Source organism: Cupressus sempervirens, chromosome 8, assembly GCF_028749045.1.
Source record: "Cupressus sempervirens isolate cs-2001-9-10 chromosome 8, ASM2874904v1, whole genome shotgun sequence".
In the NCBI taxonomy this organism is placed as follows: domain Eukaryota; kingdom Viridiplantae; phylum Streptophyta; class Pinopsida; order Cupressales; family Cupressaceae; genus Cupressus; species Cupressus sempervirens.
In genome coordinates, this window is record NC_143125.1 from 31,825,004 (window position 1) to 31,843,864 (window position 18,861).

An 18,861-nucleotide genomic window follows, 5' to 3' on the forward strand; every position below is an offset into this window, starting at 1 on the left:
AATATGAGCTCATTTCATTGGAAAAGGGCATTCGAATATTTGATTGATTACTTTGCTTGGTTGTCTTGGTGACATTATCTAAGTTTTGTTCCCTTGTTGAGGTATAAAGGTTTACTTCTAAGTTTGTCTTACAATTTGCGACTGAGGTAAAGCAAATTGAGGTTGCTTCTCTAGTGTGCCTACTGTCATTGAAAAGTTGGTTTGTGCAAGAGTTGGCTTGAGTTTTGAGGGTCTTCATAAGCTGTGATAACTGTGGTTGAAAGATTGGTGGATTGTTCAATCTAATAGTGTTTGTAATTGCAATTGAGGGCCATTTATATTAGTTGCAATTGCACTTGTGGGGGCATTGAATTAATCTTCTACAATGTTGGGTTTGCTTGTACATGGTTGCCATTTTCCTTCTGCACTCCTAGGTGATTTTCTATTGTGTTCGACGTGGATTGTTGGGGTCTTTGGGTCATTGGCATTCTGGAAATCTGGGTGTCAATACTAGTTTGGACACCTTAGTAATCTGCTGTGGAGATTGATATATCAGGCCTGCTATTACCTTCTCGAGGTCTGTAATTTATTGTTTGGGCCTATGTCCATTCCTATAGAGGATTGCTATCATCATACTAAAGTCTGGAATAACCAAATAAGGGGCTGCGAACACCAAATAAGGACTTGTGACCACCAAATAAAGGCCTGCGTTTGACATTTGGGGGCCACATTACTGAAAGGAAGGTCTGGCATTAAAATTATGGAAGCTGCAATTTATTCTAAGGGAAGCTAAGCCACCATTGTTCCCACACTTGTTACTTTAAATAAAGCAAACTGTTAATTCTTTTGTTTGCGCAAGAAATTTGAATACCTTCTCATTAATTGGTTTATTTGGTTTGAGGAAATTCCAGCTAAATTCTAATATCTAGTGTGTGGTATTGAGACTTGCCTGCAAGTGTTTGACGAAATGTCAAGCAATAGTTTAGTGAATAAAAATTGATGTTGGCTATAACCGGTTGGAGTTTTGTATAGTGGTATTAGAGCAGTTTCCTGCCAGCCTGCAGGAATTGGGCTCAGTTTGGTTAGTGCTTCATTATTGAGATTTGGTTTTCAATGTCATGGATGGTGATAGGAGATTCATTCCGGGTAGATATTATAATCATAGAGGGTGTACTTCTCCACTTAGGATGGAGAATTTGATATATGGGGCATTACGAAACAGCTGGATGTGCTAGTGAATGAGTTGAACCAAAATCACAAACAAATGATCCAATTGATTTCAAATGCAAGATTTGAGCAGAGCATGATATCAGTTTTTCGAAGAGAGAAATGTGATGATACATTGGTAGCAATTGATGTATAGGACATTCCTCTTGAGTAACCGCATGAGAGTGTTTAGGAGTTAGACACAATAGAGTTGTTGGGTGATGGGAATTCATGTCAGGTTGAGTTAGATGATACAGTTATTGACACGAGTTCCCAGGATTGTGCATTTGATGGCGATGCAGTGGCAATGGAGGTAAGCGTGTGCGATGATATTGTCATATCTACAGCTACTTTTGTAATATATGAGCCATCTAGTGAGGTAGTTAGCACCAATACCTTAGATGTTTAGGGTGTGTTGTTGATAGTACACATGTTATTGAGGTTGACAATGATCACTCAACTGGGTGGAGTTGGGCTCAATTTACATCATTTGTAGACACAATTCAGTTTTCTATAGTGGTAGTTTGTGATATTTCTGTATCTGCCGATTCTGATGAGGATGTGGGTTTTGTGGATATAGTGGAGGTGGGTGCATTTGTTGAGAGCAACAACGAACCACTTACTACACTTGGTTGTCTTGGCTTCATCTTTTGCAAGGGTTACTAGAGATGATCAAGATTCTAGCGAGGTATATCTTATGGGGAGTTTGTACTACTTCACATCGGTGCAGGATTCATATGGGTTGTCGAGATTGTTTGTACCTAAGTTAGATGATTGGTGAAATGATTGGGTTAGTGCATAGGACATACTGAGACCTTCTGTGGATTTGACTACACGTGACACTTTGTTATCTATATCAATAGCACAGGTTTTGGGTGTTATATTTTAGGTTATGTTGATGGTCTGGATGATATTGGCATACAATTGGTTCAGTGATGATAGGGATGTCACGTGCTTCTTAATTTAGGATCCAGGTGGCGGTTGGAATTGGTTGTGTTGTTGGATTGTCAATGTCCCCATTTTTGGCAAGCTTCAACAGATGATTGAGTTAGTTCATTATTGCGACCCTTGTCAGCTGGCAGGATGATTTGGGGCTCTTGATTGTGAAGTTACTATTTTTAGTAAGTTAAATTTTTGGTAGTTGCCATTTTTGGCAGTGCAGTAGGCAGCATTGGCAGTTGGTTGTCTCTTGCAATGGATGTGGTTATTTATTGTGTAAGCTTATATTTATTAATTAATTTGTTAAAGTTGCATTATTATAATAATAATGATATTTTATTATTATAATGTCCTTAGGAGATAATACTAAAAAGAGTTGTGTTGGAAAGTTTCTGGAGTTGAGTTATTTTGGGAAACTTTTGCAATTTCTAGAGTGGAGTTCTTTTGGGAAACTCTTGCAATTTCTAGAGTTGAGTTCTTTTGGGAAACTTCTGCCAACAAGGGACTATAAATATGAGCTCATTTCATTGGAAAAAAGCATTCAAATATTTGATTAATTATTTTGCTTGGTTGTCTTTGTGACATTATCTAAGTTTTGTGCTCTTGCTGAGGTATAAGGGTTTACTTTTGAGTTTGTCTTACAATTTTCTACTGAGGTAAAGCGAATTGAGGGTTGCTTCTTTACCATGCCAACTGTCATTGAGAAGATGGGTTTTGCAAGAGTTGGCTTGATTTTTGATGGTCTTCATAAGTTGTGATAATTGTGGTTGAAAGACTGGTGGATTGTTGAATTTGATGGTGTTTGTAATTGCAACTGAGGGCCATTTATATTAGTTGCAATTGTACCTGGTGGGGCATTGGATTAATCTTCTACAATGTTGGGTTTGCCTGTACATGGTCGCCATTTTCCTTCTGCACTCTTGGGTGATTTTCTATTGTGTTGGATGTGGATTATAGGGCTGTTTAGGTCATTGGCACTTTGGAAATCTGGGCGTCAATACCAGTTTGGATGCCCTAGTAATTTGTTGTGGAGATTGGTATATCAGACCTGCGATTACCCTCCTCTTGAGGCCTGTAATTTATTGTTTGGGCCTATATCCATTCTTGTAGAGGCCTGCGATCATCATACTAAAGTCTGAAATGACCAAATAAGCGGCTGTGATCACCAAATAACGACTTGTGAGCACTGAATAAAGGATTTCGTTTGACATTTGGGGGCCACATCAATGTAAGGAAGGTATGGCATTACAATTATGGAAGCTACGATTTATTCTAAGGGAAACTAAGTCCCCATTGTCCCCACACTTATTATTTTAAATAAAGTAAATTGTGAATTCTTTTGTTTGCGCAAGGAATCTGAATACCTTATCGTTCATTGGTTTATTTGGTTTGAGGAGATTCCTGCTAAATTCTAATATCTAGTGTGTGGTATTGAGACTCACATGCAAGTGTGTGTCGAAACGTCAAGCAATGGTTTAGTAAAGAGAAATTGATGTTGGCTATAATCAGTTGGGGCTTTTTACAGTTGTACACACATCGTCGCTCATAGTATAGGGCTTGTACAATAACCCCAGTGGTAAGCGATAATTTTGAGCAGCATGCAAGCAAGCTTCTGTTAATAGTTCCTGATATCTAGGAGTCGACATATCCCCTCTCTCACTTTTAGTGAATCCAGAATGCTCTTGAAGGTAAATGTCAATGACTTTGTACAAATCATCATGAACAGGTTTTGCAAAACTAGATATAGATTCAACAAGATTGATAAACTCTGACAGAGGTAGGTGCATCACGAGCAATTTCTGCTAGGTATCATCAATAAATTTTGTAACACTCAATATGGAATTATGAATCGCAAAAGATGGTATTTTGCCTTCAGTGAGTTCTATATTTTCAGAAGATCTCTCATATGGTGGATTTAATTTTTTTGGACTAGCTCGATGACTCTATTACTGCATCAGAAAATGCTCCAGTATGCATTGTACAAGGTGTACATCATACAAAGAGTCATTTGAGTATGATAAAGATGGAATCAAGAAGTCACCAAGGGAAGCTTCTTCCAGTTGAAAACCCTAGTCTTCTTACAAGTTCCATTTTGGAGGAGGTTTCTGCTCCTAGTATAGTAGCAACTCCCAATAACTTCAGCAAAAAAGCTACAAGAAGTCGTTTCTTCATTGGTAGCAAAGAATGGTAAGCACAATCCAACAATGAATAGATACAAAGGATAGTTGCTGATGCCACCCACATATTAATATTCCCTCTATTCCCCAAATCATTGGGATTCAATTTTCAGCCTCATATGAATTCAACCAGTTAGAAATATTGGTCAGTTCAACATGACAATTTTGTCCCGTGTCTTGCTTCTTCATTTTAATGAAACATCAACGATGATGCAAATGTTGATCTATCAAGTACCTTGCTTATAGTGAATACATCAAGTGCACTAATGGAGGCCCTAAAATAGGGCTCCATCACAATACAAGCTAGAAAAGTTGTTTTATGCCCTAGATGGGCTTTCAACTTAAAAATACATGCATGAATGATTTGTATTTACCTTCCCAAAAGCGGTTTTTGACAAAAGAATGCCCTAGATGGGCTGCTTGAAGGAAAACACAGGTGTACGATAACATGTAAAGGCAATAAAAATCACCACCTCTTGCATTTGCTATATAACACAAGTATAAAGACTTTCAATACGTGTCTTTAATAGCCATTACATATGTTTGGAACTTAAAATATATACAAGTCTTCCCAAAATTGCCACCTAACACTAGAGATGAGTTCAGATGGGTTTTTAGATGGCAAACACATGTATTGTAATGTTTTAAAAGGTATGCTAATGACTTAAAAATTGCCACTAAGGCTTGGATGGGCTGTTTGAAGCCAAATGCATATTTTTAACATTGTTTTAAAAGCACATAAGTAATGCTTGCAAAAATAGCCACCAAGGGCTTATAAGTTGAAAACATTAATGGTGGAGTTTTAGAGTTAACTTACATATGTGAAATAAAACATATTTTTTTGCGATGTCAATTAAAAACTCCACACGTGTTTAAATTTACATGTAATTTCTAGTTTTAATACAAAGATATATAATGAGACTTAAACCATCCACCTCTATATTAGAAATTCACTAAAAACTATATTTAAATGTCATCAAAATCTTGTAAAATTTTTAAATCCACCGTGCACGTAAATGACACTTCTTATATCATGTAAATGCCAATAAAACACCCACTAATGAGAAAATAAAGTACAAGGATATACAGCCAGACTGAAGAACCCCACCTACAAAACACTTAATAACTTTTGCTAGACAACTCCGTTTGAGGCCTATAATATCTCCAAATGAGTGTAATTAAAAACGCCATAATTCTAGGGCAAGAACAGAACTGTACACTAAACACAAAACCAAAAAAACTGAAATAAAAGACTTTAAGGTTACCAAAAATAAAAGGCCTGCAGCCAAAGAAGAAAAAATCATTCCGACAAGCAATATGGTAATTAACTTGACGGAAACCTTTTCAAAATGATGTTCAGTAGACATGAAACTTAGGTCAATTCAATGGAAATCGAATTGCCTTCTTGACTCATCTTTTGGAACACCGAAACTCAGAGGGAACACCTACAAATTGATGAAAAAAATTGCATAGGGTCGCCTCAACTTTGTGATATCAAAATTGAGGACAACATGGTTTAAGTGCTTCAAATTAGGACTTTGAGTGTTTCAATAGGATGCACTAGTTTCTTGAAAAGTAATGGATTGCATAGTTTTTCTGATTTCATGGATATTGCTACAAGTCAAGTTTAGGTTTGAGGGCTATTACAATGTTCTTTGTGCATGTTGCTTGAAAAAGTTATCAAGAGTCAAAATGTTAACAGACTGTCTATAATGAGCTGTGTCAAATTTTGATGCCAATTTTTTTTACTTTTCACTATTCAGTATATAGGTATTTTATCAAACAGTTCATATGCAAATTAATCTCAAGAGTCCCATTTGAAATATCTAACGATGAATGTCTGATATGTTTTCGCTTGTATTCCTCTTAGATAGACAATCATATTCCAACTTGGTAAACTAACACTAGATAAACCATATTACAAACATTTTGCACAAATAGGATTTGAATAAATACACTAAATCTGGCATTACGAACTTCTATACATAACAGAAAATCTCTGAGATTTATTCCAATGGCCTAGCCTTGAAATTGCTCCAATGAGAAATATTGCAAATCTTCCTGCAAGTGCACATGTTACAGCTGTGGTGGGTCTTGGAATGGTCACCATGAAAAGGACACATAAGATATTGGAGGGCGGGGTTTAATTGGTATTTTTGAAATTTTGAATGCATGAAAGCACATAAAAAGAGAGATAGAACAAAGAGAGCAAACACCAACAAGGTGAGCACCAACTTTCACATCGAAAACCCTTCAGGTAAAATTTTCACACTATTTGTATTAAGACAATCTTGCTTTTTGTTCATGCTATAATTAGCGTCCGTAAACTCTATTTAAAGTTCATTGGCAATGCAATATCCAATCCGTTTATTCTATTCATTCAGTTCTCAACAATTTCATGGTATTAGAGCAGGTCGATGTGGTTTCAAAAAAATTGGCAAATTTTTTAATCAAAAATTTGATAGTGAGGACCAACTCACAGAGAGCATTGACCCTCCTTGAAGTACCAATTTTTCAGCTGAAGCAACAACTTCATTATTTTGCAAACTCAAATGTTCTAAAACCTTTTATTATAGACAACCTAAGTTACAAGATTCGGCGCATATAATGCATGGGATTCAGATTTCCGAATATTATAGTTTCCTTAAATGTTTGCTATTATCTGCTATTGTTTGACCACTAAAATTTGGATTTCTTTTTTCTTGCTGTAGAGACTTAGAAATTTGCTGCATTTGCCCCCTAAAATCAGGAATGACTTTTTTACTGTTGTGGAAATTGCCATATTCGACTTTGGCATTCATTTGTAGGGTTTCTAATATAAAATAGATGTTGGCAATATGGTCAGATAGATGTCTTGAGAGTTGTCATTTATGGAAACATGTATTCAGCATTTCATTTATGCATTTAGAGTTAGAAAATTGTCTAAGTGTTAGACAATTTGCAGCAGCACAGAGACAGATGAGATGTGTATGGATGACACACTTTGAGTTAGCTTATGTACAATTGAGAAAAGCTTTACGACAATATCATGATAACGTGGTAAAGTGCGTAGATGTGTACGGACAGTACAATGCGAGCTATAATTAAAATACCAGTACGGGTATTTGACAGAGCAGAATAGAGCATAGCAGAGAATTGAGTTGTATGACTTAAGAAATTACTAAGTATTGATGAGCTGACTTTGTGGATATTATTCCATAAGTTATTTTATATTATATCAAGCATGTGAACACATGAAGGCCCGACTGAGCAAAGAATTACTAATTTGCAAAGTATAAGTAAAGATTTTATCTTGCGCAGATAAGTTGTGCAACATATGTGCTAGATGTGGAAATTGTGTGATATGCGAACTATTGTACAGACAACTTGAAAGTTATATGAGCCTTATGTGATGCAAGATTTGATAAATATGATCAAAGCAAGTGCAAATTACAGCAGTGAGAGAGTACTGTATGTATATCTATTCTTGTGAAGAACTTTATTGTATAAATGCATGTTATGGCAGTGTGCTCTTCTTGCATACATTGTAATTGTTCTACCAACTCCTAATAGGGTTGAGGCTTCTAACAAAGCTTAGTTCTCTAGCAAGGACACACTATATGTACTTCATAGACTCCTAATAGGGTCAATATCCTTAACCGGATCCTTTTGTTTAGTGAATCATCTTGTGGGTATCATCCCCATCGGGGTTTTCCCTTAGCTAGGGTTTCCCTAGTTAACAAATAATGGTGTTATGAGTTCTCTATGTGTATGGTTATATTTATTATTCAACATTATTGGTTTACTTTCATATGCATGTTATAAAGTAAGTAACAATATTCAATTGTGGGCAAAAGTTTGTAGAATATTAATTCACCCCCCTCTTAGTATTATCTATTTCAAACAATTGGTATCAAAGCCCAATTACTTTGAAAAAGTTTAATAGTTTGAGTAAGGTCCCTATGGATATGGAACAGTTAAAGAAAAACCTTGAAGAAGCTCTTGAACAGATTGACCTTCTTACAAGAGAAAGAGATAACCTGGAAGATAGGTATGAAGATGCAAAAGTTTATATTGACAAACTAAAAGACAAGATTGATGATCTGAAATCTAGCAAGGAATCAATTGTGCATACTAATGACAATGATGAAGTAGGAAATCTCAAGAAAGAAAATGAGATCTTGAAACATGGACTGAAAATTGTGGAACTTAAGTTGAATCTTAAGAAAGATGGTAGTAAGAATGAACCTGATCTGAAATCTGAGAATGTAGACTTTAGATCTCAGTTGAGTCAAATAACATCTGAATTAGATTCTATTAAGATCGAGCATGTAGAATTAGAAAGGTACAATATCATTGTGAAAGGAGAATTGACACAAGCCAAGCAATAGTTAGAGAAACTTTATTCCAGTAGTGAGAAGATTGATGAGCAAATATTTCACTAGAGACCTTATGATAAGACAAGACTTGGATATCTTATTGGTGAGAAATCAGCCAAGAAAGTTGAAATTAGAAGAGAGCTATTGAATCCCCTAAAGAATCTAATCTAAGTAAAGTTGAATCAAGCACAACTACTGAGGTATCTAAAGATATTGAATTAGTTGATTTGTCAACAAAACATGAAGAACCTAAGAAAACAAAGCAAGTTGATAAACCTAAGCAAGATGAACCACCCAAGCAAGTGAGACATAAGTTCAAAGGTAGATGTTTCATATGCAACGAAGTTGGTCATATGGAAAGAGATTGCACAAGTAAGTCTTTCAAACCTATTACTAATTTCTATTGTTATAATTGTCATGGTTATGGACATAAAGTAGTAGATTGTAAGAAACCTAAGTTTGATGGTAATAATGCAAATAGTAGAATGTTTAGAAATACTAACCCTGTAGGTAATGAAAGAGGGAGATCATAGAGCAGATCCAATGATGGAGAGAGACCTAATGGTGAAAAGAAATAGTTCGTGTGTTACAAGTGTAATAATCTTGGACATGTTACAAGAAATTGCAGAGCACTTGAAAGTTAGAATGGAACTAATCAGAGAAGGAATGCACCTGTATGTTTGTTATGTAATAACTTTGGACACAACGAGATATTGCAAAATGGACAGAAGAGACTTCAGTAGGAATCCTAACTATAGAAGGAACAACAACAAAAATGACAGAAGGAATGGAAATGAGAATGATAACAGTCAGAAGGAAGCAACCAAAGGACATGTCGATGAATTCAAGGAAGCATTTGTGAAAGCTAAGGATCCAGAAAGTTCTTATACAATATTGGAGGTACAATATTTCGATGCACCTGATGAGACATTGAAGTCAGCAATTGTTTGTGAATCATCCTATCTGAATTAAGCAGCTGTAGTAGAGATAGAGCATCAGTTGGTAAGAACTAATGATAGAGAAAGGATTAGAAGTTGCGCAGTTAACAAGAGGTAAAAGTCAGAAAGGAAGTGGTCGAGTGCGCAAGCTTGGATATGATCACAGTAAGCGGGAATTCAGAAAACAAGTTTACTGGTAAACAAAGATAGTATTTGAATTTGTGGTAGATACGAATTTAATGTGTAGTATGATTTGAAATGATTTAAGGATTGCGAACAAGATTGTGTGTACCATTTGTTCATGCGAAGTGTCTTGAGAGAATTGAAGAGCGATTTGACAGAAATTTGGAGTGCAAAAAGTTCTTGAAGCGCAAAGTTGCAGAAACCCTAAAACATGATTGTTAAGGTATTTTGTGGAGTTTGAATTCATTTTTTCAGTGCATACAGCCATAGTTGGAAAACTCGCCAAATGCAAAAACTCGCCAAGCCCCCCAAAAGTTTAATCGGGAGGTTTAAAAAAAAAACTCGGGGTAAACTCAGGAACCTAAAAAACTGCTGAAATTTAATTAAAAATACATTTATTTTGCAAAATTTAATGAGAAGATGCATCTAATAAGTTAATTAAAGACAATACAAAAGAAAGAAACGAAGTTTAAATATATATAAATGTATAATGCGTACAAAATTGCATTCTCATGCAGAATGCTCATGGTAGAAAGCAAAATAGTAAATTACTAAATAGTTTCAATCTGTCAAACTAGAAGTAAATACTAAAAGTCTAAATACATCAATACAATTTGACAATGTCAATCACATCTTCCTCTTTCCACTTGCACTAGCAAGAAAGCGAGGGGGTCTAGTCCTAGAAGAAGTGCCCCGCATTGGGATAGGGCGTGAGCTGCGTGACTGTGAACTTTGTAGCTGTGCCCCCTTGCTCGACGTCTCTACTGACTGGCTCGGCGTCCTAGAAGAGGATGCATCTCCTCCTAATGGTAATGCCTAATCCTCGCCTGAATCATCATCATCCTCGTCCTCATCCTCAATGTCATCCATAGTGAACAGAAAATCAGCGTTAGCCTCCCCCTCCATGGCCTGCCTCTCCAAATCAGCGATCTCATCTGGTGTAAACAATGGACTTGGCTCTTGTGCTATCCAATCAGAATAAGGATCTATCTCATCTAGATCAAGCGGACCAGGTAGTTCTAAGAGCTGTGCCTTATTTATGCACAACTTAAGATTATAGTGCACATAAACAAGGTCATTAAGCCATTTTTGAGTCAATCTGTTTCTTTTCTTTGTATGGATGGACTCAAATAAGCTCCAATTACGCTCACAATGGGATGAGCTACACGGTTGGGATAGGACTCTGAGAGCAAATTTCCTTAAATTGGGGGTATTGCCACCCCAACTTGCCCACCAAGCATCTGCAAAACAAAATTAAAAAAGTTATAAAGCAATAAAAAAAAAATCAGAAGCACAACTTATCAATTAGCAAAAATTTTAAAGTTTGACGCTTTACCTGGTGCTTGAGTAGATCTTGCTCTCTTTGCTAGCATAGAAGAGAACAAAGGACCCCTTGATTCCACATAGATTTGTTGTTCGGTCACAATAAGGTCTCTCTCCTCTTCACTTGATATCATTCTCTCAATGCATTTAGAGAGACCTTCCATGACCTCTCCATTAGGATCTGAGTAGGAATCATCAGCCCTAAAACAAATAGAAAATGATATCAAGTCTTACTACACAACCTTAAAAAGTAAAGTAAAATAAAGACTTATTAAAATCCCAACTTCAAGGACAATCAATTATCATAGTACCTGAATTTGGGATTGAGGAAGTAGCCTGCTGCATGAATAGGTTGGTGGAGCATATTGTTCCACCTCCTATCAATTATTTCCCAAATGGGGTCAAATTTGAGACTATCCCCGTGATAGTAACTTCTAACAGCCTCTTTCGCCCTATCCATGGCCTCATAAAGACCTCCCATTGGGGATTGCTGCCCATCACATGTGCGCAAGACTAGAACCAAGGGCAGAGACATCTACATTTGAAATTTGAAAAATACAAATTAGTTAATAACATAGTAAGTTATGAATTGATAATGAAACTTGAATACACTAAAAATATAATGAAGTTACCTCCACAATCTCCTTAGCCTTTGCAAAAAAGCTATCATCAAACACTATTCGTGCCATAGCCTCTCCTTCGGGCTTCTTTGAGTAAGGTGAAGCAACCCAATCAGCACACACAAACATTTGCTTCAAAGCCAATATGTGGTCAAGAATACTTTGCAACGTCAAGAAGACCGTTGCAAACCTTGTCATAGTAGGTCTCATCAAATCTTTGCCTTTAGTGGCTTTTCTCATCAAACTGAGAACCCTTGGGTGATTATAGATATATTTCGTGACTCGCCTAGCATCTTCCACAATTGGACTCACCCAATCAAGTTTTCCTATGTCCTCCAAAAGAAGGTCAAGGACGTGTGCTGCACAAGGTGACCAAAAAAGTGTGGGATGCCTCTCTTGGAGGATTCTACCTAAAAGATTAGCAAAAAATCAATAATCAATAACAAACTTTCCATATTTAGTATTTACAAATTACATCAAATCTAAATTGAATAATACCATTATCCATAGCATTACATTCATGATTCATATTGATTCAAATATAAAAAATTAAATCTACCTGCTGCCACATATGCTGTTGCATTATCTGTGATTATTTGCACCACATTCTCTATTCCCACCTCCATGACAACATTCTCCAACATTAAAGCCAATGTGGCTACATTTTTCACTTTGTTGGAGGCATCGACAAATTTCCAAAACACCACATCATCTTTGCAAGCAATCAAGAAGTTAATAATGGTTCTACTTCTTCCATCTGTCCACCCATCAGATAAAATGGTGCAGCCATACTTCTTCCACTCTTTCTTTTGGTCTTCTATCAACAATGTTGCCCTACCAACCGCTTTGTCAAGCAACCTACAAAATTTAGGTGTAATATTAAATAAAATGTAAGTGTTAGCAAAAAAATTAGGAAATAAGTTATAACAATTAAGATTTAAAATATAACAATGAACTAAAGTGAATCACAATTATTTACAATTACTAAATAGTAAAATACTAACCTTCCACTCATATCCTTGCGATTAGGCGGCTTGTACCCTTTGCCTGATATTGTCATTGCATTCACCATATTGACCCAATAGGGACTATCGGCGGCATTCATTGAGATATTGTTGAAAAACCAAAAATCAGCTGCTGCAATATCAGTTTGCTCATGCACCTCCTTAAACCATGCAGTGCCCTCTAATGATGGCTGTGCTCTAGGTGTGTTCCTGGGCACAAAATAACCACCTATCCCTGATGGGGATCCGGATGGTGATGATGAAGACGTAGGAGATGTAGAAGAAGTGGAACCGGTAAATGAGAAATTTTGTTTGCGGATCCGTGGGCCACGAAGAGATCTTGGTATGTTCTCAAGTGCTTCTTCTTCCTCTTGCATATCAAAAGGAGCTCCTTCTGATTCAGCTATGGCTGCTCTCATAGCTAATTTTGCCCTCTCCCTATTCAATTTTTTCTCTTCAGCAGCTGCAAGTAGGGCATGGATGAATCTTTTTTCTTCATCAGTTACCTTGAGACAAGGATTTGAGTCATGTTTCTCTATGCTTGCAAGGTGGTATTTGAGGCGGTTTATGCCTCTAGAAATAATTCTCTCACAGGGAATGCATATCACCTTCCCAATATCATTTGGATTTGGAGCTTCATAGGCATACCGCCATGCCTTATCTCTTGCATTTTTAGGCCGAGTGCCTATATATCCAAATGGGCATGGTGTTTGTGGCCACTCTTCTTGCGGGTTTGTCATTTTTTTAATGGTTGACCGCTGCCCTACACATAAATATATAGAAAAATGAATAAACAAAGTTAGAACTTAGAAGCTAGGGTTTCAAATGATTGAAAGTTTCAAACTTCAAACTTCAACCATATCCTTAGCAAACAACAAACTTCAACCATATCCTTAGAAGCTAGGGTTTCAAATCAAAATGATTCAAAATGATTTTAAATGATTTGAAAACATTTACAAACAAGTTAACAACAACAAAAACAAAAGAACATTTGTTATAAAACTATAAAAAGTTTTCAAACTATGATAAGATGAACATACCTAGAAAGAAATTTGTCTTCTAAAATCGGTTAGAATCCTCTACAATCCACTCAAATCCGCCTTGAATCACTTGCAATCTGCCAAGAATGCCTCCAAACCTTCTTCTCTTCACTCCTCAAGGCTCTAAACAATCCAAATACAAGAAAAAATGAGAAAAAAACACATTCACTGCTGCTTTAATCTGTCACAGGCCGCGGGCGAAAATCTCACCAGTAAATCGCGAGTTTTTTTGAAAAACTCGCCGAGTTTTTCGCGATTACTCGCCAAGTATTCGGCGAGTTTTTACCAGTCTGCCGAGTTTTTGAATCGGCGAGTTAACTGGTGAAAAACTCGCCGAGCTAGGAAACTCGGCAAGTTTTCCAACTATGCATACAGCCATAGTTAAAATGGCTAGTTAGACCGTTTATGATGTGAGTGAAAGGCCGAGATATGTATTCAACAAACACCTGTTTGTTTCGCTTATGGATGACCCGTTAGGCACATTTTCGCAAGTTCCAGAGAATGTGCTTCATGTTGAAGATATCAGAAGCTACATCCATTGCAAGATAGTGAGTATAGGTGGTGATGATAAACACAAGGACTTAGGAGTCATGTGTAATAATGACCTAACCTTGAAGTCCGAGTATGTGCACCTAGATGGTTTGAATCTTGTGAAGTATATGTTCTATAATGAGTTTGACAACCATGATTGGACCCGAATCATTCTAAGTAGAGTCCATCATGATATGTTTTGGTTAGGTGATGTGCTGGTAGCAATTGACAATGACCTAATTCATAAGGTCATAGGTTTAAGCAATGAGGGATGTAATCCTATTAATGACAAGAATGTGAGGAAAACTGTTGAGACAAACTTGTTTACGAAATTTGATGGAAGGAACATGGAAGTAGACATGATTCAAGACAGAGGAGTTAAAGTTTTGAGTAAGATATTACGGTACATGTTTAACTGTGGCTCAAGGGTTAACTTAGGACCAGCCGATTTCTTGCATGTTGCATATGTAATGGCAGTTCAAGGAAGAAAAGTGAATTAGTGTGAAATAATCAGCTTACAGTTGTTAGACAACATTGCCAAATTGAAGAAGACCAAGAGCGCATTCTTCAGATTTGAGTCCCTACTAACTCATTTGTTTTTCTATGCAACAAGGAAGATCTTAGGTATGACTAATTGGGAGAGCAATGAGTGCACAATGAAGTTGGTAACTCAATGCTACAGGTCAAGGCTGGAAAGTGTCAGAGACAGTGACATTGATAGAATGATGAACTTCTAGATTGAGATGAAATAGAGGTACAAAATACCTCCCTCATGGTAGAGAAGTATAAGGATGATATATGCTTCATGGTGGAATCTGATAACACCTGCATGAAAGCTATGGAACCAAGGGTAAAGTTCATAAAACCCATAGGATATGAGATGAGAGAAAAACTTATTGAAGGATATGTGCAGATCATACTTCAATCTGAGAAGGACACTAAGTGCCCTAAATGGGGAACCTATGAGTAGAAAATGAGAGTAGTTCATTCTGAACTAAACAGCAAGGAAAGCAAGAAGAAAGTAGAAAAAGTAATTGATTCCATCCTTAAGGAATCAGGTATGACCCATGAAGAATTCAATGAGGTAAAAGGAAATGTCTAGAGATGAAGGCAAGTGGGCAATCCAAAGTGACAGCAGCAACCGCAATTGCTGTTGCAGGACCTTTAGAAGGTGTAACCATTGCACAACCATGTGCGCAAGCCCCTATTGCACCATATGCAACAATTGCGCAAGTGCAACCAGAAAGGACACAAAGTGATCAGCCTAGGAGGCAGCCAGAGGTGGAAGCACCCATTGCACAGAGGAAGTTAGAAAGACAAGTAAAAGTCAAGCAAGAACTAACACCATCCACTAGGAAAAGGGTCAAGTAGACCACCAGTGGACTAGGAAAGAGAAGGAAAACAATGCAAGTTAGTGATTCTGAAGAATCTGAGAATGAAACTAAAGATAGACCAGTAGAGCAAGCCATGCAAGAAAGGACACTCAGAGTCAAGAAGCATGGAAGCCTAAGGTAGAAAACCTTAACATGCAAATCATTGATGATGACAATTTTGTGTAATTAAATAAGTATTAGAGTTTGTACAATAACTTGGATAGAAGGCAGTTAGAGAATGCCATAATAAGGAACATGATACTACGGAATAAAAGATTTGATAATATACAAAATAAGATTCCAGAAGACCTATTTAAGAGGTTGTTGAACAGAAAGAAAAGTGTTAGAAGAAGACACCAATTTGAGAATAACAATGATCAACAAGTTGTGTGAAACTAACTCCAAAGAGGACTCAAACAAAATTTTGAAGCATATCGAGCCCTTGCTAAGGATCAAAAGAAGAGCAATTCTTCTGATGGGAGGCAACTATGAGGATGTGAGGAAGGAAACAAAAGAGGCCATTGTGAAATACATGATCTCAGTGCCTACAGCAGCAGAGGTGAGTGTGCAATCCAAGCCTGAGAACCTAGTGTATGTACAAGCTAGTACACCTTCTAGTGATGAGGAAGAAGCAGAAGAGACACATCAGGCATTCTCACCACTGCATATTGTTATGGGTATTGAATCCATGCAAGTGGACAGTATACACATAATTGTGGATGCATAGGAGAATCCTTTTGCAACTTTTGGCTAATCCATTGTTGGCAATATTACAACTTATTCAAGCTTTGAAGATGATGAAGAAGAAGAAAAGAAGAATTAAACAGAGAAGTTAGAGGAAGAAAAGAGGACAGAAGAAGACAATAAAAGAAAGCAAGAAGAAGAAAGAAAGAAGAAAGAGGAAGATGAAAGGAAGAAGAAAGAAGATGAAGAGCAAAGGAATAAAGCAATAGAAGCAACTGAGAAATTGGAAGAAAAAAAGGAGGCTGAAGAAGAGAAGAAGATTGCAGTTACACCCGTTCCAGTTGTAACTCTAGTAGCAGTAACAACAACAGTAGCAGTACCATCGGATGACGATGATGATCAGAAGGGCCTAATGAGTTCTTTGAGCAAGTTGCTCCAAAAGAACAAATTTGTAAAATCTTTGGAGAAGACTCTAACTAAAGTCTTGGATAGAATGCAGAAGACAGTTACTACAACTGTAGCTAATTCAGACTTGCAGTCAAAAGCAAAGGAATTGGTGAAGACCTTTGATGAGGAATTCACAACCTTAGCTGAGGTAACTTCAGCGCAAGCACAGGCCAAGCATGATACATCATTGTTTGATATAGAATGCACAAATGCCAGAATTGATCTAAAAACTTTAGATGTGTGCATTAAATAATTGAGGAAGAGCACAGATGAAGGTAAGAAGTTGTATGGACAGTGCTCAATGTCATACAGTCACTATCAGATTTTGATAATAAGATCAAAGGCCAAATGAGTGAGCTTCATATACTCACTACAAGATTACAACAACCAGAGGCCAGAATTGAAGATTTTGAAATAGAGATGCAGAAAATCCACAATGCTATCAGAAGCATTGAGTTTGACAAGGAAAAGGTATTAAGGAGATTCTTTGTCCTCAGAGAATACTTATCACCCAAAGTTGTCATTTTGCAGAGGAAATTGGAGGAGTGTCTTGCAACTAAGACATCCTATGATAAATTTTCCTATACTGACTTGAGCGCAGTTGAAGTGGCATCCTATGCACTATGCGCACTTATTAGTATTTTTGAGACAGTCAAGAAGAACTAGAAGAAGGAAGTGGAAAGACTAGAACTTGTATATACAGATTGTTTCTCCAGGATATCAAGTTGATCAGTAGCAGGCCACCCAATTTTTGTATATAGTTTTTGACACCTTTTCCATTAATGTCAAAGGGGGAGTGATACGTAACAAAAAATTGTATGTTTGTAAGTACTAAAGGGAAGAAGTAATATATGTAAGGAATTGTATATGTATATGTAAGGGGGAGTATACCTTTGTATAAATGTAAAGGAGTGATAAGGAATGTAATGATCCATCAAAACATGAATAGAATTGTTATGTTTTGAAGGCAATTTGGTGTAGTTACCTTTATTTGTTTTTGTTATGTATGACATCATTTTGGGACTTAGCCAGTATTCCCAAATGTTGCCATCAATGCCAAAGGGGGACATTGTTGGCAATATGGTCAGATAGATGTCTTGAGAGTTATCATTTATGGCAACATGTATTTTGCATTTCATTTATGCATTTAGAGTTAGAAAATTTTCTAAGTGTTAGACAGTTTGCAACAACACAGAGACAGATGAGACGTGTACTGAGGACACACTTCGAGTTAGCTTATGCGTAGTTGAGGAAAGCTTTGTGACAATGTCATGATGATGTGGTAATGTGTGCAGGTGTGTACGGACAATATGACGCAAGTTGTAATTAAAATACCAGTACGAGTATTTGACAGAGAAGAACAAAGCATAGCAGAGAATTGAGTTATACGACTTAAGGAATTATTTTGTTAACAAAATAATTACTAAGTCATGATGAGCCAACTTTGTGGATATTATTCATAAGTTATTTTATATTATATCAAGCTTGTAAACACATGAAGGCCGACTAAGTAGAGAATTACTAATTTGTGAAGTATAAGTAAAGATCTTATCTTGCACAGATAACTTGTGCGACATATGTGCTAGATGTGGAAATTGTATGATATGCGAACTATTGTTTGGACATCTTGAAAGTTATATAAGCCTTATGTGATGCAAGATCTGATGTATGATCAGAGTAAATGCGAATTACAACAGTGAGAGTATTGTATGTATATCTATTCTTGTGAAGAACTTTATTGTATAAATGCATGTTAGAGTAGTGGGCTCTTCTTGCATACATTGTAATTGCTCTACCAGCTCCTAACAGGGTTTAAGCAACTTCTAACAGGGTTGAGGCTTCTAACAAGGCCTCATCCTCTAACAAGGACTCGGACACTATATGTACTTCATAGACTTCTAATAGGGTCAATATCCTTAACAAGATCCTTTTGTTTAGTGAATCATCTTGTGAGTATCATCCTCACCGAAGTTTTCCCTTGGCCAGGGTTTCCCTAGTTAACAAATAATGGTGTTATGAGTTCTTTGTGTATGGTTATATTTACTATTCAACATTGTTG

At 36.7% G+C, this 18,861-nt stretch overlaps 2 protein-coding genes across 3 annotated transcripts in view; one reads left to right on the forward strand and one right to left on the reverse strand.

Annotated features, from left to right (window-relative positions):
* The window catches only part of D-CDES (D-cysteine desulfhydrase), a 288,605-nt gene that overhangs the window by 80,406 nt on the left and 189,338 nt on the right, over positions 1-18,861 (forward strand). The gene's annotated exons all lie outside the window — the stretch shown is intronic.
* LOC149541438 (uncharacterized) lies at positions 10,218-12,959 on the reverse strand. The gene is made up of 6 exons (XM_089796068.1): positions 12,728-12,959; positions 12,283-12,581; positions 11,736-12,133; positions 11,415-11,638; positions 11,117-11,304; positions 10,218-11,021 (listed from the first exon to the last, which is right to left on the reverse strand). Exons 1-6 carry the CDS (start codon positions 12,826-12,828, stop codon positions 10,597-10,599), a joined length of 1,635 nt encoding a protein of 544 aa, XP_089652194.1. The 5' UTR covers positions 12,829-12,959; the 3' UTR covers positions 10,218-10,596.